Source organism: Carcharodon carcharias, chromosome 4 (assembly GCF_017639515.1).
Source record: "Carcharodon carcharias isolate sCarCar2 chromosome 4, sCarCar2.pri, whole genome shotgun sequence".
NCBI classification, from domain to species: Eukaryota; Metazoa; Chordata; class Chondrichthyes; order Lamniformes; family Lamnidae; genus Carcharodon; species Carcharodon carcharias.
Genome location: NC_054470.1, coordinates 19,412,260 through 19,433,831, shown reverse-complemented (window position 1 = coordinate 19,433,831; position 21,572 = coordinate 19,412,260). Strand labels below are relative to the sequence as shown.

At 40.7% G+C, this 21,572-nt stretch overlaps 1 protein-coding gene across 8 annotated transcripts in view; it reads left to right on the top strand.

Annotated features, from left to right (window-relative positions):
* Positions 1-267: 267 nt before the first annotated feature.
* Positions 268-21,572, top strand: part of LOC121277150 (AN1-type zinc finger protein 5-like) — a 39,048-nt gene continuing 17,743 nt past the window's right edge. Inside the window, exons 1-4 of one of the 8 annotated variants that reach the window (XM_041186229.1) lie at positions 268-346; positions 7,269-7,428; positions 12,724-12,820; positions 14,279-14,376. In XM_041186229.1, coding sequence (XP_041042163.1) covers positions 7,278-7,428; positions 12,724-12,820; positions 14,279-14,376 — 346 coding nt within the window. In that variant the 5' untranslated portion in view covers positions 268-346; positions 7,269-7,277. The other 7 variants (XM_041186233.1, XM_041186228.1, XM_041186232.1 and 4 more) reach the window with 7 other exon arrangements.

Sequence of the window (21,572 nt, the reverse complement as noted above, 5' to 3'; positions counted from 1 at the left end):
ATGATAGATCTCAGAGAAGATCTGGGTAGTTAGCACAAGGGTACGCTGGGATAGGGTGACAGCTGTTAGTTTGAATTTTAAACTGAAGCCAAGCATCTAAATAACAAACCTATACAAACACAATCATGCCATGCTGGCCTGAGACACATGTGCCTCTGGCAGCTTTTCGCGCGAGACACCTGCTCTTCCGGGAAAGGGGCGGGGGCGGGGAGGGAAACAGGCCTCGCGCGCAGCGACCAATCAGAGCTCGGAGGAGCCTTTATGACGTCAAGCCTCCGCGCTGAAGAAAGAACGAGAACTTCTTCCTGCAGAGGCTTCGGGATACGTTGGGGGTGGGGGAGACGGAGTGAGTAAAGAGAACTGGGTTCCGGGGGACGGACGGACGGAGTGAGTGAGTGAGTGAGTGAGTGAGTGAGTGAGTGAGTGAGAGAGCCGGGCTCAGGGATACGTGGGGACGGACGGACGGAGTGAGTGAGTGAGTGAGTGAGAGAGCCGGGCTCAGGGATACGCGGGGACGGAGTGAGTGAGAGAGCCGGGATACGTGGAGGCGGTGGAAACGGTGAGGCCCGAGGATGGAGCGGGGAACTGGCGGAGCGGGCGGGCGATTTTTTTTTTTTTTGGTCTCTTACGGGCGGGTGGGTCGGTCGCTCGCCTGCCCGGCCGCCCGGCCTGCGGGTGTTGAGTGAGGGGCCCAGCAGACTGGGGCCGGGGGACTTGACTTGGAGACCCTCGGGGCCGCTGTTTGCTCACTCGTTGTGCGGTGGGGGCCGGGCCGAGGCTCTTCGAACCGAGGGCCTAGGGGGCAGGCCCAGTCCGCCGTCTCCCCCCCCCCCCTCCCCCCTTGCTCTCCAGGGCTTTGGGGGGGGTGGGGGGGGGAGGACGCTTGAGTCGGTGACCAGTTGCTGCTTGTAATAATCCCTGGGGAGCTCATTTCGAAAGCGATATTTTCAATTCAATTCAATTCTCTGGTTTGGAAACCTGGTTCAAGCGGTAAGAGCGAAGCTGGAAATAAATCCAGACTTGCCTCTGGGATTTTAAACCTCGAATTTGATGTGGTTTTGGAGGAGGAGGAGGAGGACCTGTGGGATAGTATGAGTTGTGTTGGGCTGGCTGGGTTGTTTTCTGCATGCTTCTATTCTAAACAACATTCGTCATCCGATGTGTTAGCAATGAAAAGTTGCTTCGCTTAAAACCTCAAAAGCCCAAGCTACTAGGCAATACTTTAGTTCTGGACCAGATACAACTTTGTAGTTGATGTCCGCCACATGAGTAGATCACGAGCAGTCTCTGTCAATAATTTTTGAAAGCCAACCTACCTGCACACTTTTCACCTGGTGCTACGACACTGTACATACACACATAATAATAGTTGTTTTCCCATAGCTGTTTGTGTGGGTCAGTGCGGTCACATTACAGCCTTGTGATGGTCAGAATCGAATTCTTTGTTCCTTGTGATCTTCCTGAGAATGTTATCTATTTCAGGATACTTAACTGTCCTGCTAGGTTAGAGCTCTGCCGTCATGCAGTTATTAATTACGTTAGCTTCCTTGGTTGTTTTGCTGCATTTTTGGAGAGAATATGTGAACGTATGGTTAATTGTTTTGACTGAATAGTAATTTTAGTGATAACTGCATGTGATATTTGTGAAATGGAAAGTGGAAGATATACTCTAACATCTTAGATTTTTTTAAAGAAATGGGTTTTGAAAATCAAGATTTAGGTACCGTATTATCATAAATATTGCTTCCAGTTAAAAGGGTCAGTTTATATATTGTACTTGCATTAACGTCTGCTCTGCTTACTTGTGTGCTTCTGTCATGGTGAAACATACAAAATATTTGAAAGTTAGTTTCACAGGTTGCTATTCCTTTTGTGGATGGAATGTTTTTATTCAGATGCTTTATAAATGCAGGTTATGATGTGCTAGATTTTGACTCAACGTTAGTCAGTTAAAAAAAGGGTGTGTCCCACCTAAAGCAGTAGATTGCAAAACTTGTTTTGCTCATTCATCATATGACCTACTTGGTAGTGCAGACGTATGTCTCACCAAGTATTTTTGGGCCTGGTTTTGTGTACTGAGTCATAACTCATTAAAGGATTGTATTATGGATCTGATGAAAATGACACTCATCACAATGCATCTGTATTAGCATTATGCCAAGTATTCTGTTGTCAGCCATTAGAATGAATGACAAAACATGTTTGAGGTATTTAGGTTTTCTTGACAGTTGTATGAATAAGTTTCAGATACAACATTGGATTTTGGCCAATCAAGTTAAGAGTTGAATATAGTAAACTAAATTTTTTTTCAGCATAAGTTGTATTTTAGTAGATGATTGTAGCAGGAAGTTCTCCCTAATTGCCACATTTTGAATGAAAAAGGGAGAGGTGGCACACAATGTTGTAAAATCCCCATAGCAATCGGATCATTGTTTTCTTCGTTCTGCTTATTAAATATATGTTTGATATAGTACAGTGAAACAAACATGGTTTGAGGATTTAGCTAATCAAATTAATTCCTACTTGGCAAGTCATCATAGCAGTTAATCATATGACTAATCATAGTTTTAAAAATTAAGCTAATTACAGCCCTTCCTACCTTTTTTTTGGATCAAACTGATTCTCTAAAAAATCTTTGCCCTCCAGAGAAAGTTGTTTGTGACTAATGCTGGTTGTACATGAACATCTCCAATCACCGTGACCTGTTGGAGAGCTCTGTGGGAGAGGTAGACAAAGCTGGGTGCTGAAATATTGTTTTTCTATTAGGTCATAACTTACCTGATCTGACACCATATCTCAAGCAAGTGCTGATTGGACTGACTCATAAACATTTACATATGGAAACTAAACTCCAAAAAGGATGCAGTGGTGATAGTTACTTAGCATTACAAATTTACATTTTGGTATTTAGACTGTGCCTTGTGCAATAAGAAAATACTTTGATTTAATCTACTATCATAATAGAGTTCCCCCTGGTCCTACTTGTTCCAGGTTGATTTTTTTTTCCAATTTTGTTACTCTTACTAGCATGTAATTAAATCGTTCCTGGTTTCAATGATCCCTGGCACATGGTCACAGAACTAGATTTTTTTTTTCATTTAATAAGAGATCTCCCATGGTGTTTTTCTTATTTAGAAATAAGAGAACAGGTTGAATGTTGTTACGTGGTAGGCTGGGATTTTTGCTTGTACTTTGGAGACTTGTACTTTGTACTAAGTGGCCTTGGTCATTAGTGGCACTAGAGTGGGGAGCTGTGCTGTTAACATAGGAGCAGGAGTAGGCCAATCAGCCCATTGAGCCTTCTCTGCTGTTCAGTATGATCATGGCTTATCATCCACTTCAATGCCTTTTTCCCACACTATCCCCATATCCCTTTATCCCACTGGTATTAGAAATCTGTCAATCTCTATTTTTAACATACTCAATGACTAAACTTCCACAACCTTCTGTGGCTTCCCCCTTATTTTGAAATTGTGTCCTAGTTCTAGACTCCCTAACCAGAGGAAACATCTTACCTGTATGTACTCTGCCTATCCCTTTAAGTATTTTGTAGGTTTTGATGAGATCACCTCTCATTCTTTGAAACTCTAGAGGATACAGGCCCAGTTTCCCAATCTCTCTTCATAAGACAGTCCTGTCATCCCAGGAAGAAGTCTGGTGAACCTTCCTTGCAATCTTTCTGTGGCAATAATATCCTTCCTAAGGTAAGGGGACAAAAACTGCACACTGTACTCCAGGTACGGTATAACCAAGGTTCTGTACAATTGAAGCAAGACTTCACTACCCCTGTACTCAAACCCTCTTGCAATTAAGGCCAACAAACCATTAGCCTTCCTAAATGCCTGTTGCACCTGAATGTTAGCTTTCAGTGACTTACTAATGAGGACACCGTTTTTTTTTTGTACACTTGTTAATTCTTGCCATTTAAGATAAACTCTGTGCATCTGTTCCTCCAACCGAAGTGGAAAACCTCACATTTTTCCCAAGTTATATTTCATTTGCTGCTATGTTCTTGCCTATTCACTTAGTCTGCCCAAATTCTCTTGAAGCCACTTTGCATCTTGCTCGCAATACATTCCTACCTAGCTTTGTGTTTTATCCGCGAACTTGGAAATATTACGTTTGGTCCCCGCATCCAAATCATTGATTATATATTGTGAACAGCTGGGGACTGGTTACTGATCCTTGCAGTATCCCACTAGTCACAGCCTGCCAACGTGAGAATGACCTGTTTATCCCTACTGTTTTCTGCCTATTAACCAACCATTAATCTATGCCAGCATATTACCTCCTATCTTATGTGCTTTAATTTTGCTAACCAACCTACTGTGTGGGACCTTATTAAAGACTACCAAAACTTAGGTTTTTTTGTACCGAAAAAGTGGAACTGGGTAGTCACTGCTGTCCATCAAGAAAAACTTAAATGTAGTAGCATTGATTTGTTGAAGTGATGGATTGAATGATTCCTGGTTGCATGAGCCTCAGAAATATAATTTGCCTTTTCATGGGAGGGTAATATAGCAAAATATTGGCACCAAGCCAAAAGAAAAGATAGTGGAGGTGCTGCTGGTGCTGGGTGGTCAACAGTGTATTTTGATATTCCTGGAAAAAGTAGGTGTCTAGGGAATGAATTCTAGAGCTCGGGGCCTGGATGGCAAAATGACAAGCTGTTAGTTGAGGTAAATGTGGGTGGGGGAATATGTAAAAGTTGGAGGGATGAGTTTCTGGAGAGTTATGGGGCTGATGGAGTTTGGACTTGGGTATGAACAAGGTTATTGAAGAATTTGAATAAATGAGAGTTTTTAAATTTTGAGGTTTCTGTTCAGGAACCACTGAGTCATGAATGTGGGGTGATGGGTGAATAGGGCTTGGTGCAAATGAGGATATTGAAGGGTCATGAGGACTCGAAACGTCAACTCTTTTCTTCTCCGCCGATGCTGCCAGACCTGCTGAGTTTTTCCAGGTAATTCTGTTTTTGTTATTGACTGCAGTGGTTTGGGTGAGCTCAGGTTTATGGAGGGTGGAAGCTCTTGGAGTCCAAAGGTGGTAATAGCATGTTGAGGGTTTTAGCAGCAGATAGACTGTAGTGGGGTGAAGATGTACGATGCTACTAAGGTGGATTGATGTATGTGGCCTTTTAAGGATATGAAATCGGAAGCTCAGCACAGGATCAAATCTGGTCAGTGGTTTAGCGGGTATGAGCCTGCTAGACTAATTGGCAGGAGCTAGGGAAAGTTGTTGTTTCAGGGCTAGGGCAGATATTGTCACTCAGTGTTTAGATTTTTATGCAACAAATGTATTTGGGAAAAGAATTCACAGGATAAAGACTTGTATGTGTAACACTTTGTGAAGTAAAGCATGAATATCTTAAAAGATTAGTTGATCACATGTTTAAATTTATTGGTTAAGATTGTTTACAAAAGCAAGTTGTGGTATGAGCTGGGACAATTTGAGATTTGAACAAGGATGCAACAGATTTGCATTATGTGGGTTTTGTATTTGAAGTGGGATCTTTTTCTTGAAAATATAAGCTTGAAACTTAAAATCATTGTCCTGACTTTTCCTTAATTTTGCAATATGCTTATGATCTTGCTTTAAGCTAAAGTAAAACATTTTAAAGTTCAGCTGAGTAAATGCTTCGGATGCATTTTGGGATACATTCTGCATGCTTAGTAGCCTTCAACATCAAGGCTATGGTCAAAAAATATCAAGCCCAAACATGGGCTTTTTGAGGCTTGCCAAGGCTTAATGAAAACAAGTCAGTAGGTAAATTTTTGATTGAGAGTTCCATCATTTAAAATGTTTTGAGCAATAGAAATGCCTTTTTTTGGGAGGGGGAGCAGGTAATGTAAGAGAATTCTAGCTTGGTTTGGTTTATTCATTGTAATGTATTATTGGTAGCTTCTCCTAATTGGTCTTTCTAGATTGTATTTTTTATTTTTTCGATACGCAGCTTTCCTTGATTCTAATGTGCCCAACCTCTTCAGTTCTGATTTTATTGGCTCAAAGTAAAGGGGCAGCAAATCAGTGTCATTCAGGGAAGCATTACAGAAGCGATACTTGAAGGTGTTTTATATGCAGCTACATGAAGTCCTGCATATACTCTAAAATAGCAATGATAGCCTGAACCAGCCCATGGAGACCTTTGTAACTATCGTAAGTTTAATGGTGATTTGAGATTCATAGCTCATACAATTCACTCGGTAATTTGCAAAATGTACGCTCCACGGAGGATAAATGTATTCTACTGTGGCCTCATTGTACAATGCATCTTAAAATGAAAAAGACTTAAAATATAAAAGCAAAAAAACTGTGGATGCTGGAAATCCAAAACAAAAATACCTGGAGAAACTCAGCAAGTCTGACAGCATCTGTCGAGAGGAACACAGTTAACGTTTCGATTCCATATGACTCTTCAACAGAACTAAGGAAAAATAGAAAAGAAGTGAAATATAAGATGGTTTAAGGGGGAGTGGGGCAAGTAGAGCTGGATAGATGGCCAGTGATAGGTGGAGATAACCAAAAGATGTCATAGACAGAAGGACAAAGTTGTTGAAGCTGGTGATATTATCTAAGGAATGTGATAACAAAGATACAGATAGCCCTAGTGGGGGTGGGGTGGGGGGAAGGGATCAAAATAGGCTAAAAGACAAAGATAAAACAAAGGATGGAAATACATTTAAAAATAATGGAAATAGGTGGGAAAAGAAAAATCTATCAATTTTTAGAAAAAAGGGGGATCGTAAAGGGGGTGGGGATGGGGGAAAGTGTTCATGATCTAAAATTGTTGAACTCAATATTCAGTCCGGAAGGCTGTAAAGTGCCTAGTCGGAAGATGAGGTGCTGTTCCTCCTGTTTGCGTTGAGCTTCACTGGAACATTGCAGCAGGCCAAGGACAGACATGTGGGCATGAGAGCAGGGTGGTGTGTTGAAATGGCAAGCGACAGGGAGGTCTGGGTCTTGCTTACGGACAGACCGCACGTGTTCTGCAAAGCGGTCACTCAGTCTGCGTTTGGTCTCTCCAGTGTAGGGGAAACCGCATTGGGAGCAGCGAATGCGGTAGACTAAATTGAGGGAAGTGCATGTGAAGTGCTGCTTAAAATATCGCATTTTATTATGGTGATTAAATTCTGTTGCTGTAAGATGCAAATGTTGTATACAAGATTTTTTGAACACTGCTTACCATATTCGTACATTTTTCTAGAGATAATTCTTACAACTGCTATGGCCAATCCCATGCATAATATGCTTTCCTTTTGTCTACACAGTATATAAGTATGGCTCAAGAAACCAATCAAACTCAAGTGCCTATGCTGTGTGCAACTGGTTGTGGGTTTTATGGAAATCCTAGGACCAATGGAATGTGTTCAGTGTGCTACAAGGAACACCTACAAAGACAGCAGAACGGTGGCCGGATAAGTCCTATAGGTAGGATAACTTGTGATTGTTTTCTTCCCCTCACAAACACCATGCTGCTCTATGAAGAATAATTCTTATTCTTGCAGATGTAATGATTGTTATGCATGATGTTTCAAGTCGAAAGCTGTTACCAGCTGCCAAAGCTGGACAGATTGGAAAATTTTAGAAAAGCAAAGTAAAATCATGGCTTGAGTTCTGATGTTGCTGATAATTCAAAGTTTCAAATGCACAAAAGCAATGGGGTGGGAGAAAGATTAGAAACAACCCTGTGTTTTTTATATATAAGACATTCAATGGTTGCTTTTTCTTGTATACAGCACTACATAAAATCAAGTCCAAAACTAAGTTAATGGCTGCCACTTAGGGTAGGAACTTTAACCAATTCTAACTAGGTTTATATAGAGGAGATTATTCTTTCAAGTGCTTTTTAATGAAAAAAGGTCCCTGTTATGATTTACAGTAAAATGCAGGAGGAAAAATTTCAGTCATAAAGGTCTCCCCTGACTATTTAAAGAACAACCAGCTAGCCCCACTCCCTGGCTCTTGGTATCCATGCAATTCTTTTCTCCCTTGATATTTATTCAATTCCCTTTTTGAAGGCTGCTATTGAATCTATATCCACCACCTCTCAGGCAGTGCATTACTATTTGTTTCACCTTTTTTTTGCTTCTCATCTCTGGTTCTTTTGCTGGTTACCTTAAATCTGTGCCTTCTGGTTATTGACCCTTCGGCCAGGGAAAATTTCTTTGTTGCTGTAGCTGAATCCATCATGATTGTAAATGCCTATCAAATATCCTCTTGGCCTTCTGTGCTCCAAAAAGAACAACCCGAGCTTCTTCAATCTATCCACATAACAGTAATCCCTCATCTTTGGAACCATTCTCTTAAATCTCTTTGGTACACTCTGCAGAGCCTTCATATCCTTCCTAAAGTGCAGTGTTTCTTCTTCTTGCCCTCCCCATTTTGTCTTGTCTCGTCTCTTATTCTTCCTGCCAAAATTTACCATTCACCTTTTCTGTGAATTTTATCTGCCCCCTAATGCCATGTCTACCCATCCACCAACCTGTCAGATTTCAAAAGGTTGTAGTTTTCAAAGTTTCAAGTCATCTGCAAAATGAGCTGTATTTTCAAGTCCAAATCACTTAATATATGGAAAAAAACATCAGTGGCCCTAACTACTGAACCTTGGAGAACTCTGGTGTATACCTTCCAGTCCCAAAGAAACAGCCATTCATCACGACTGTTTTCTATGCCTTAGCCAATTTTGAATTTAAACTCCTTTGTCCTGTTTTATTGCATAGCCATAAATTTTTGAATAAGTGATACTTAATCAGACACTTTTTGAAAGTCTAAATACACAACAGTGCAATATCCACTCCCCTTCATTATCTTATCAAAAAACTCAGATCAGATTAGTAAAAAAAAAAAATGATTTTGCTTTCAATAAATCTGTGACTCCCCTTTTTAGTGCATGTTTGCCCAAAATGACTTGACTTTCTCCTATATTGTTTCTAAAGCTTCCCTGCCACTGGTGTCCAACAGACTGGCCTGTAAATTACTGAGTTTATCTTGCACCCTCATTCATAAAAAGGGAGAAATATATATAATCTTCTAGTCTTTTGGCTCTATTTAAGGAGGATTGAAAGATTGTGACTAACCCCTCTACAATTTATACCCTTTCCTCAGCAACCTAGGATGTATCCCATCCATTGAGTTCCCAGATTCAGTACTTGCTAGACTTTCAGGTACCTCTATTTCTATCCCATCCAATTTGCAAGCAAGTTCCTTATTTACCATTCCTTAATGAGTACTTTGCATCACTGTTAACTGAGCACCTCAGCTATGCCTTCAGCTTCCAGCAATAAATCTCCATTTTGATCTCTAATCACCCCACTGCTTCTCTGACAGCCCTTTTACTGTTAACATGCCTTTAGAAGACTTTAAGATTCCCTTTTAGGTTAGCTGCCAATCTATTCTCATATAATGCCTCGTTTTCTTTTCATTTGTGTTTTGTACTTTTGCCATTCAACCTAATTCTCCCGCTTTATCAAGCTGACATGTCTTAAACCCCTTTTTTGCTGCTTCCTCTTAATCTAATTCCTTTTGTAATCCAGGGAGCTCTAGCTTTGGTTGCCCTCCCTTTTCTTCTTTGTGGGAATGTCCCTAGATGGAAGCCTTTAAAAGATTGTTCCCATTACATTCCATTTCTGCCTGGCAAGCCTTTGACTTCAATTTTCCTGGGCCAAATCCCCCCCTCAATTCAATGACAACCCTCCAGTTAGTATTTTTATTCTAGATTGCTCCCTGTTCATCTCCAAAACTAAACTAATAATAGTATGGTCACTATTCCTGAGAGTCCCTCTGACTGACACTGCCCACTTCACCCTCTTCATTCCCAGGACTAGAGCTAGATCCAGATCCAGCAATACCTGTCTTTTTTGGGCAGCAAATGCACTGATCAAGAAAATTCTCCTGAATACACTTCAGAAATTCTTCCCCTCTTCTGCCCTTAGTACAACTGCTGCCCCATTCAATATTGGAGCCTCCCATTACCACTACTTCTTGCACCACAGTGATTTCTTTGAAAATCTACTCCACTATTTCCTCACTATTTGATAAGTCCATTTAAAATACACAAGTACTGTAATTGACCCTTTGTTGTTTCTTACCTGCAACATAATAGATTCCTTGACCACCCAGGGATGTTCTTTCCAGCAATGTGACTGATATTTTCTATAATCAAAAGTGAATGCTAATGGGGCGAGTGGAGAAAAAAAAAACAAGATGTCTAAATATTCAAAGACTCTGCTTCCACTGCCTTTTTGAGAAAGAGAGTTCCAAAACTCTTTTGTTTTGGACAACTCTCAGAAAATTTCCCCACGTCTCTTAAATGAGTGACTCCTTATTTTTAAACAGTGACCCCTAGTTCTAGGTTCTCCCACAAGAGGAAACATCCTCTCCATCCACCCTGTCAAGACCCCTCAGAATCTTGTATGTTTCAATCAAGTCCCTACTTACTCTTCTAAATTCCAGTGGATGTAAGTGTAACCTGTCCAGCCTTTCCTCATAAAACAAACCCACCCTTTCCTGATATTAGTCTAGTAATAAACCTTCTCTGAACTGCTAATGCATTTGTATCTTTCTTTAAATAAAAAGACCAGTAATGTGTACAATACTCCAGATGTGGTATCACCAATCCCCTAATATAACTGAAGCATAACCTCCCTACTTTAGTAATCAATTCCCCTCACAATGAAAATATTCTAATTAGCTTTCCTAATTAATTACATACCAACTTTTTATGATTCATAGACTAGGACACCCAGATCCCCCTCAACCTTAGAGCTCAACAATCTCTCACCACTTAGATAATCATCCTTTTTATTCTTGGTGCCAAAATAAACTGTTTCTCATTTGCCCACATTCTACTCCATTTACCAGGTCTTTGCCCATTCAATTAACCGATCTACGTCACTTTCTTGCATCCTCTTCGCAGTTTACTTTCCTGCCTATCTGTCATCAGCAAATTTAGCCACCATTCCTTCAGTCCCTTCATCCAAGCCATTTATATAAATTGTAATAAGTTAAGGTCCCAGCACTGAGTGGCACACAATTTGTCACGTCCTGCCAACCAGAAAAAGACCCATTAATGCCAACTCATCATTTGTTCATGGGAAGTGGGTGTTGCTGGCTAGGCCAGCATTTATTCCCCCCTCAATTGCCCTCATTCAGGCATTTAAGAGTCAACCACATTGCTATGGTCCTGGAGTCACATGTAGGCCAGACCAGGTAAGGATGGCAGATTTCCTTCCCTAAAGGACATTAGTGAACCAGCTGGGTTTTTAGAACAATTGACAATGGTTTCATGGTCATCATCAAGCTTTTATTTAGATTTTTTTAATTAAAATTTCACCACCTTCTGTGGTGGGATTCGAACCTGGGACCCCAGAGCATTAACCTGGGTCACTGGAATACCAGTCCATGCCAACCCCCCATGAGTTTTTATTAGCTGTAGTAACCTTTGATGTGGCACTTTATCAAATGCCTTTTGGATATCTAAGTATGGTACATCCACCGGTTCCCCTTTGTCCACAGCACATGAGACTCCTTCAAATAACCCCAGTAAATTGGTTAAATGTGATTTCCCTTTTATAAAACCATGTTGACTCTGCCTGATTGCCTTGAATTTTACTAAGTGCCCTGCTATAACATCTTTAATAATAGCTCTAACATTTTCCCTATGACAGATGTTAGGCTAACTGGCCTATAGTTTCCTGCTTTCTGTCTCCCTCCCTCTTTTTGAATAAAGGAGTTACATTTTCTATTTTCCAACCTAATGGAACCTTCCCGGCATGTAGGGAACTTTGGAAAATTAAAACCAATGCATCAACTGTCTCACTGGCCACTCCTTTCAAGACCTTGGGGTGAAGTCCATCTGGACCTGGGGATTTGTCAGCCTGGAGCCTCAACAGTTTGCTCAATACCATTTCCCTGGTGATAATTTTCCTGAGTTCCTCCCTCCCTTCCATTTCCTGATTTACAGCTATTTCCAGGATGTTATTTGTGTCCTCTATAGTGAAGACCGAAGCAAAGTACCCGTTTAATTCATCTGCCATCTCCCTACTTTCCATGATCAATTCCCCAGATGTACTCTGTATAGGAGCAACGCTCACTTTGTTAACCTTTTTGTTGTTTAAATATCTAAAATTCTTAGTATCCTTTATATTTCAAGCTAGTTTTCTCTCATACTCTAATTTTTCCTTCCTTATTAGTCTTTTTGTCATTCTTCACTGTTCTTTATATTCTTTCCAGTCTTCTGACCTGCCATCCGTCTTTGATTAATTATATTCTTTTTCTTTAAGTTTCATAATGCCTTTAGCATTTTAGTTAACCACAGGTGCTGGGCCCCTCACCTTGGAAGTTTTTCTTTCTCATTAGAATGAGAATGTGCATTCTGAAATATCCCTTTTAAATGTCTGCCACTGAACTTCTGTTGACATATCCCTCAACCTCATTTGCCAGTTCACTTTTGCAGTCTGAGAGCATTGTCCACATTTGTGAAATCTTGAGCTCTGATGTTTTCATTGTGCACGGATTGGTGCATATGTGACCCATATAACTAGCATTGTATCTACAAAGGACAGATTTGTTTCTAACTAAAGTGGCTATGATTCTGTGAACTGTTCATATGAACACATCTTGCATGTGTGTATATTTGATCCCCACCAACTTGTGGATAACTTTTCATCTTGTTGGTGGAAATAAGAAAATGCAGACATACTGACATTCATTTTCAATTTTTAGGTGCATCTAACAGTTCCAGCTCGGACTTTGCTCACGTCCAGCGAACAGAGAGCTTTAAATCTGAAGGTGCCTCTATCAATGTAACTGTCAAAACAAAGTAAGTCTGTATGAATCAAAACATCATCAGTCTGTCCCCACTTGGGCATCATTGTGTGAGCCTTGTACTAATTAATACCATCGATCGTGGTGTCTAAGATGACTTTACATTTTTGGCACTAAAGTGTATGTTTAGACCCAATACTTTGCATATGAGACAACCACCCTCCCATTTTTCAGCTAATAAATGCATGTTTATAGCCATACTCCAGAGTTGGTTTCAAATTTTCAGCTCATAGGATACATGATTAGATTTATAATCTCACGTTGGTGTATGGGATCATGGGATACAGGCAGTGTTGCCAAGATGTGCAGGAGTTTGACGCGTTCATACAGTGCAGACCAGGCATGGCAAATGAAGGACAGAAATCAGTCCTCCTGCACCAACACTGGCAGTTTGCGTTTTATACTCCATGTAGGTCTACCCCCGAGGAGTTTGTTTATTTTTGAAGCTTCACGGGTTGGCTTATGGTTGACTTAAAAGCTGCAATCTATAGTAAATTGCATTCTGTGGGGGGCCAAAGAAGATGGGAATTGGTGAAATGAGATTTGCAGTTAATCAAGTGGCATTTATCAAATGATTTGTGATTTTTTTACACATTTTTAGCCTTAATTTCTTTCTGACACTGGAGATTGTTAGAAGCCCAGGCTGTTTGAAGGTGGCCATATGAATAAAAATGTTCACTAATATTACTGTATTTAGATATTAGAAATACTGTAGATTTTTTGTCAAGTTTATTCCTGACTTATATGGTATTGTGGTTCAGTATGCAAGTTTGGTTTTCAAGTAAAGTTGCTACTTGGCTCCTATCTGGAGGTGATATCAAAAAGCAACAACTTAAAATGATCCTGCAGCAATTGATTTTGAGTACTGAAATCGATGTTTAAATATTGAGTTAGATAATGTATTTGGTGCAATGTTTGGAAAGATTACTGTATTTGGATAAACTTAAGAGCCCAACTGGTAATGCCCACGTATGCATCAATTAGTTTATGTTGGACTCTGCAAAACTAAATATTCCAATTAAAACTTTCGTATTGACAAAATGACAATGAAAGTGGTTGACCTACGACTTTATTGGACTATTTTCCTTGTTTCTGAGTTCTGCTCTATAATTTTTTAAAAAAAAAGCAGTTTACAATCTAAAGAGGCTGTAGTCCATGTTTAGAGTTAGCCAAATTTTAGTTGCCTTGATGTCACTCAAACTTGTGCAAAAGACCAATCTATTTTTTATTTGGCTCTTGTTGAGCTTTGCCCTCTAGCCAACTTTAGATTATAAACAGTCAGGTTTTCAAAGGAAGTGTTTGATGTGGAGTCCCATGCATGCTCATTAAAAATTGAATCATTCATTAGTGTTAATGTAGAATTAAGGATTTGAATTTTTTTTTTTCTTGGAGATGTCCTTAATGAGAACTAAATTCATTTTCTTGATGAAGATGCACTTTTTGTACTTGGCAGATGTATGTCTGGATCAACCTTGCCTGTGACACAGCAGATGACAGAAATGAGTATTTCCAGAGAGGAAAAAGAGACAGAAGTTGAGGTAGCAGAGCCAGGTATGCTTAAATTTTGAGCCTATTCCAGAAACTATCTTATTGCTTGTTATGCATTCAACAGTTTATACTAAACTTGCAAAGGTTAAACAGAAGTTTGTTCAATGCCAGGTCTCGGGCCACTTCAAGTTGTTTTCATCAAAGCAAATTGTGCTCTTTGACAACATTGTTGTCTATTCCTCTGGTGAATTATAGTATATCTTTCAGATATGGAAGTTAATTTGTGCTACAATCTCAGGACTTTGCTCAAATACTCTTGTAATTCAATAGGGGAAATAATCTGGACATACTGTCTCTGAAATTGGGAATGCATATACAGAAGCCATTTAAAATCAAAGCCTACCTAGTCACTTATATTAATAGGTTAACATAAGCAATAGGAGTAAGCCACAGGCCTGCTCTGCCATTAATTAACATCATGGGTGATCTACTTCAACTGTACATACTTGTTCTATTCCCATATTGCTTGATTCCCTTAGTGTCCAAAAATCTCTGGACCTTGAATATATTCAAAAACTGAGCATCTTCAGCCCTTTGGACCCTGAAGAAATTCTCATTTCAATCTTAATTTGCTGATCCCTGGTTCTGAATGGCTCCTCAGCAATAACACTGTTAAGCCCTTTGATCATCTCTCATTGAGCAAACTGGGCCTACACTCAATCTCTCCTCATAGAATAACCTCATCGTAGGGATCAATCCATGAACCATTGTAGCATTCTTTTCTAAGGCAAATATATCCTTTCTTGGGTAATGAGACCAAAACTATACACAGTACTCGTGGTGTGGTTTCACCCTATATAATTGCAGGAGATTTCCATGCTCTTGCTCCAGCCCTTCCTAATTACCTCTGCCACTCAAGGTTTTCATCCCTGTTTATGTAAACATATCTTTAAAGCTTGGTACATGGTATGACCCAAGGAAGAATTGATTTGTTTTTGACAATGATGCAAATTGGATCTTGGAATTTTTAAAAGGATCCATTAACATTGGAAGATGGGGCAAAATGACTTCTTTTAGAATGTTGTGGATTTTCTCAGCAGTTTTCAGCAGCACGTGCGCAGAGTTTTCAGAGCAGGTTGTTGGATGTGAACTGCCTGAAGCTGCCTTAATTAGATGGAAGCTCATTTTTTTCCAGCTTTGTAGTTAGAGCATCAGCCAGGCAGAAGCCTCCAGGAAGAGCTACATAACTGTAATAATGTTAACACAGGTTGGTGGAGATATGTGCTTCAATTACCTCCTTCACTTGCTGTGATTCATGTATAAGGACATACCCCTATGAATACCAACATTTAATAGTTCTTCAGTTTTTTTTTAAAACCTGCTTTTCTATTACCAAAGTGATATAATTTCACATTTTCCCCACTTAGTCCATCTGCCACTTTCTTGCCTACTTGCTTAATCTGCAGCCTCTTTGCGTCCTCCTCACAGCTTACTTTCCCTGCTAGCTTTATAATCAGCAAACTTGGATACATTACGATTCATAGACAAGAGAATTAAGTAGCTGAGACCCAAGCACTGATCCTTGTGACACCATACCAGTGGGTTGTTTATCTGCCCATTCAATCCTATTTCCTGTCCCTTAACCAATTCTCAATCCAATATTTTGCCCTCCATCGCAGATCTGTAAACTCATGTGGCGCCTTATCGATATGTTTATTAAGTTGTTGCATATGATTTTGAAAAATTTCCCACAGGGCATCCAAAACAATACAATACTGGCATCTTGAGCTATTACAGCAAATGACCAAAAGCTTAGTCATAGGTTTTAAGAAGCATCTTTAAAGGAGGAAACAAAATGAAAAGGCAGAGGTGTAGGAAGGGAATCCCAGGATTTGGGGCACAAACTACTGAAGGCACTGCCTCCAGTGGTAAACAAATAAAATTGAGGCTTCTCAAGGGGCCTGAAGTAGAGGAACACTGGTATTTGAAGGTTGTGAGACTGGAAGAGATTAGAGATGTGGAGAGGTAAAGCTATGGAAGGATTTGAAAATAAGCTTGAGAATTTTGAGATCTAAGCATTGCTTAAACAGGAGCTAGTGTAGCTTGATGATTTTGGGTGAATGGCATTCGTTGAGAGTTAGGGCACCCAAGTGTAGCGTTTTGCATGACTTAAGTTTATGAAGACTGGCCAGTAGTGTTAGAATACATTACAAAAATTTGAGGGAATTTGGTGCAGTGATGGAGGACATGCTGTTCACTTAAATAGCTACTTTATAAAAAGACTTCATAAGAGTGTGAAAGCAGCAGGCCAGGAGACCACCTAAAAGAGCGAGCCAACCAGTTCCAGAGAGAATCGGCTGAGTTCTAAGAAAATTTAAGTGCAAGGTCACAGGAAAACAAATGGTTGATTGCTGAGTATTTTTCTCATTTATCTTACAATTGCTAAAATTATCAGAGGTTTGAAAGGTTTTATTAGAAGAAGCTTATTTACTAATAGTACTAAAGTTTATTAATTGGCTGGTGAGAATTTCCTATTTATTTTAGCTGGGGCATTTCAATCAGTAAGTAGAACATTTTGTTGAAATAAGAATAAGCGTAGGCAAATAGAGACATTTAATTAAAATTTAATCAGTAAAAATAATTAACCACAAGCATGGCAGGGCAGATCTTGTGTTGGTGGCTGCAGAATGTGGGAGCTCATGGATGTCTGTGATCCGAGGTGCAAACATCTGCAGTGTTTGGGGCTGGAGGCTGAGCAGCAGATACTATGATACGTTTGGCGGGGTGGGGGTGGTGTGGGCGAAGTTACCTGGACACTTCCAGGGAGCGGTCACACCCCTTGGGATAGGGTTGTTTGATTTGGCCCAGGGATAGGAAGGTATGACTGTGAGTGAGGCAGGTAAGGTGATTATGAAGGTAAAACTGGAGGAGCCTCAGCCTTTGCAATTGTCCAACATGTTTGAGATTGTGGCAGCCCCTATGGATGAAAGAGGCTGCAGGATGGATTAGTGAACAGTGGTGCAGGAAGCCATTCAAGCAGGATGGAGGTGGGGTGTAGATTTTGGTGGAGTCAATAGGAACATTAGCAGCAGGGGCAATATAGTCAGGGCACTAGATGCAGTTCTCTACAGCTTTGAATGGGAGCTCAGTAGGCTGCATTCCCTGCCTGGTGCCAGGGTTTGAGATAGCTGCTCTGGGCTGGGGAGAAGGTCTAGTTGTTGTGGTCCACGTAAGTACCAATGACATAGGTAGGACTAGAAAAGATTCTGCATAAGGGTATGAGCAGCTATACAAAATAAATAAGCAGAATTGCAACGGTAATGATTTCTGAATTATTACCTGAGCCACCAGCTAATGGAGCAAGGTAAATAAGATTAGAGTTAAATGCTTGGCTCAAAGACTAGAAAGAGAGAGAGAGAAATGGGGTTTGGTTCCTGGGGTGATGGCATCAGTACTGGGGAAATTGGGAGCTTCTACATAAGAGCAGTGAGGGGTGTTCAAAAAGGAAATGGGGAGGGTACAGGCTCAGCATGTTCCCTCTAGGGTGATAGGAAGGAGTAACAAGCCCTGAGAACCATGGGTGACCAGAGATATTCAGGAATAAATGAGAAGGAAAAGAGAAGCTTTTAGCAGATACAAGGGGAGCAAATCAGTGGGGGCATTAGTGGAGTACAGAAAGTGCAGGATGGAGTTTAAGAAAGCAATTGGGAGAGCAAAGAGGGGATATGAGAGAGCTCTGGCTGGTAAAAGTAGGGAAAGTCCCAAAATATTCTATAAGTATAACAATGGGAAGAAGATAACAGGGGAAGAGTAGGGACCAAGGGGGCAATCTATGGATGGAGCTAAAGGACATTGGGAGAGTGAACGAATGCTTCACATACGTCTTCACCCAAGAGAACGAGGATGAAGATACAGAACTCGGGAGAGAGACTACGAGGTTCTTGAGCAAATTGATATAGGGAGTGACAAAGTATTGGAGGTGTTGGCAGGCTTAAAGGTGGGCAAGTATCCAGGTCCAGATAATTTGTCTCAGACAGCTGAGGGAGGCAAGGGAGGAGATCGCAGGGGCTCTGACCCAAATTTTTAATTCCTCTCTGGCCACAGGGGAGGTGCCAGAGGACTGGAGAACAGCTAATGTGGTTCCACTATTTAAGAAGGGTTGTAGAAATAAGCCAAGAAACTACAGGTCAGTGAGACTCACATCAGTGGTAGGGAAACTATTGGAGAGAATCTAAGCCAGGAAACCACAGGCCAGTGAGACTGTTGTCAGTGGTAGGGAAACTATTGGAGAGAATCTGTCTCCACTTGGAGAGGCATGGTTTGATCAGGGGTAGTCAGCTTGGCTTTGTCAGAGGGAGATCATGCCTAAAAAATTTGATTGAACTTTTTGAGGTGACGACCAGGTGTGTAGATGAGGGTAGTGCAGTTGATGCAGTTTATATGGATTTCAGCAAGGCCTTTGACAAGGTCCCACATGGGAGACTTATAAAGAAGGCGAGTGCACATGGGATAAAGGGCAATTTGATAAGGTGGATTCAAAATTGGCTTAGCTGTAGGAGACAGAGGATGATAACAGAAAGCTCCTTTAGTGACCGGAAGTCAGTGTCCAATGATGTACCACAGGGATCTGTGCTGGGTCCCCTATTATTCGTCATTTATATAATTGACATAGATGACTATGTGGAGGGTAGGGTTAGTAAGTTTGCAGATGACACAAAGATTGGTCAGGTGGTTAACAGTGAGGTTGAGTGTCTTGGGCTACAGAAAGATATAGACAGGATGGTCAAATGGGCAGTTAAGTGGCAGATGGAATTTAACCCTGAAAAGTGTGAGGTAATACACTTTGGAAGGAGTAATTTGACAAGGAAGTATTCAATGAACAGCATGACACTAGGAAGTTCTGAGGAACAAAGGGACCTTGTGTGTGTCCATGGATCTCTGAAGGCAGAGGGGCATGTTAGTGGGGTGGTGAAAAAGGCATATGGGACACTTGCCTTTATCAATCGAGGCATAGATTACAAAAGTAGGGAGGTCATGTTGGAGTTGTATAGAACCTTGGTGAGGCCACAGCTGGAGTAGTGTGCAGTTCTGGTCGCCACATTATAGGAAGGATATGATTGCACTGGAGGGGATGCAGAGGAGATTCACCAGGATGTTGCCTGGGATGAAACATTTAAGTTATGAAGAGAGGTTGGATAGACTTGGGTTGTTTTCGTTGGAGCAGAGAAGACTGAGGGGCAACCTGATTGAGGTGTACAAGATTGAGGGGGGTGGATAGGGAGCAGCTGTTCCCCTTAGTTGAAGGGTCAGTCACAAGGGGGCATAAGTTCAAGGTGAGGGGCAGGAGGTTTAGGGGGGTGGTGTGAGGAAAAACTTTTTTGCCCAGAGGGTGGTGATGGTCTGGAATTTATTGCCTGGGAGTGTGGTGGAAGTGGGTGCCTTGCATCCTTTTAAAAAGTACCTAGATGAGCACTTGGCACATCATAACATTCAAGGCTATGGGCCAAGTGCTGGTAAATAGGATTAGATAGGTAGGTCAGGTGTTTCTCATGTGCTGGTGCAGACTTGATGGGCCTTAGGGCCTCCTCTGCACTGATTCTGTGTACCATTGGGACAGCCTTCAATCAGTGTCCTGCTGAGGCACAAAATGAGGATGGTAGAGGGGACTTTAAATAGTGGGGGCAGAGGATCATCTGAGGGAAGACGTGATAAATTGGAGAAGGCAAGAGAGCAAAGTAGCAATAAGGGAAACGGTAATTACTGTGTCATGAAGGGACAGTGTACAAACTTGTGCATCAGCAGATGTGGCTAGAGGTTGTGAAAAAAAGACAACTAAAGGCACTCGTGCATTCTGATAAAGGTAGATGAATTGATTGCACAAATAGAAGTAAACAACTATGACCTAATTGGCATTATATAGACATGGCTGCAGCGTAACCAAGGCTAACAATGGCATGTTTGAGGGTATTCAACATTTAGGAAGGATAGGCAAAAAGTATAAAGGTGTTGGAGTAGTACTGTTCAAGGATGAGATCCATACATTGAGACAGGATCTTAGATTGGAAGATCAAGATGTAGAAGCAGTTTGGGTGGATCTAAGAAACATCAAGGGGCAGCAATTGTTGATAGTTGGTTATCAGCCACCAAATAGTGGTAATGTAGAGCACAGTATAAATCAGAATGAGGTGTATGTAGCAAAGGTAATAAAGTAATCTTGGGGGACTGAAATCTACATATAGTTAAATCTAATTAGCTTGAATGCTGTGGAGGACCAATTCATGGAATGTATACAAGATGGTTTCCTAGAACAACCACAGAATGGATTATTTTAGATCTAGTATTGTGCAATGACAGAGGGCCAACTAATCTCATTGTAAAGGAGCCTTTAGGGAAGAGTGACCATAATATTACACTTTCTTACATAAAAGTTTGAAAGTGACGAAGTTCAATCTGAAACTAGGGTCTTAAATCTAAACAAGGGAAACTACAGGGTATGAGAGGCAAGTTGGTTGTAGTAGATTGTGAAACTACATTAAAAGTTATGATGGTAGACAGGCAGTGGCTAGCATTTAAAGAATGAATACATGGTTTACAACAAATTTACATTCCTTTTGAAAATTCCCAGTAGGAAATATGATCCAACCATGGCTAGCAAGAGAAGTAAAGATTGTATTAGATCAAAAGAAGAGGTTTATAAAGTTGCCAAAAAAAGTAGCAAGCCTGAGAATTGGAAACATTTTAGAATTCAGCAAAGGAGGACCAAGAAACTTGAGAAAATGAAAGCATATTAGCAAGAACTATAACACTAACAGCTTCTATTGGAATGTAAAAGTGAAAAGATTAGCAATGGCAAATGTGGGCCCATTACATAGGAGAATTTATAATGGAGATTCTGGAATGGTTCCTGCAGGTTGGATGGTTGCAAATGTAAGCCCACTGTTTAAGAAAGGAGGGAGAGAAAGCAGGGAATTACAAACCCCTCAGACTGACATCAGTAGTAGGGAAAATGCTATAATATATTATAAAAGGATGTGATAACTAGGCACTTAAAAAGTAATGGTAGGATTGAGCAGAGTTAACATGGATTTATGAAAGAGAAATAACATTTGAAAAACCTGTTGGAGATTTTTGATGTAACAAGGGGGAGGAGTGAATGTGTATTTGGATTTTCAGAAGGCTTTCGATATGCACAGGTTAATAAACACAATTTAGAGCACGTAGCATTGGTTAACAGAATATTACCCCCATTTCTCAATCCA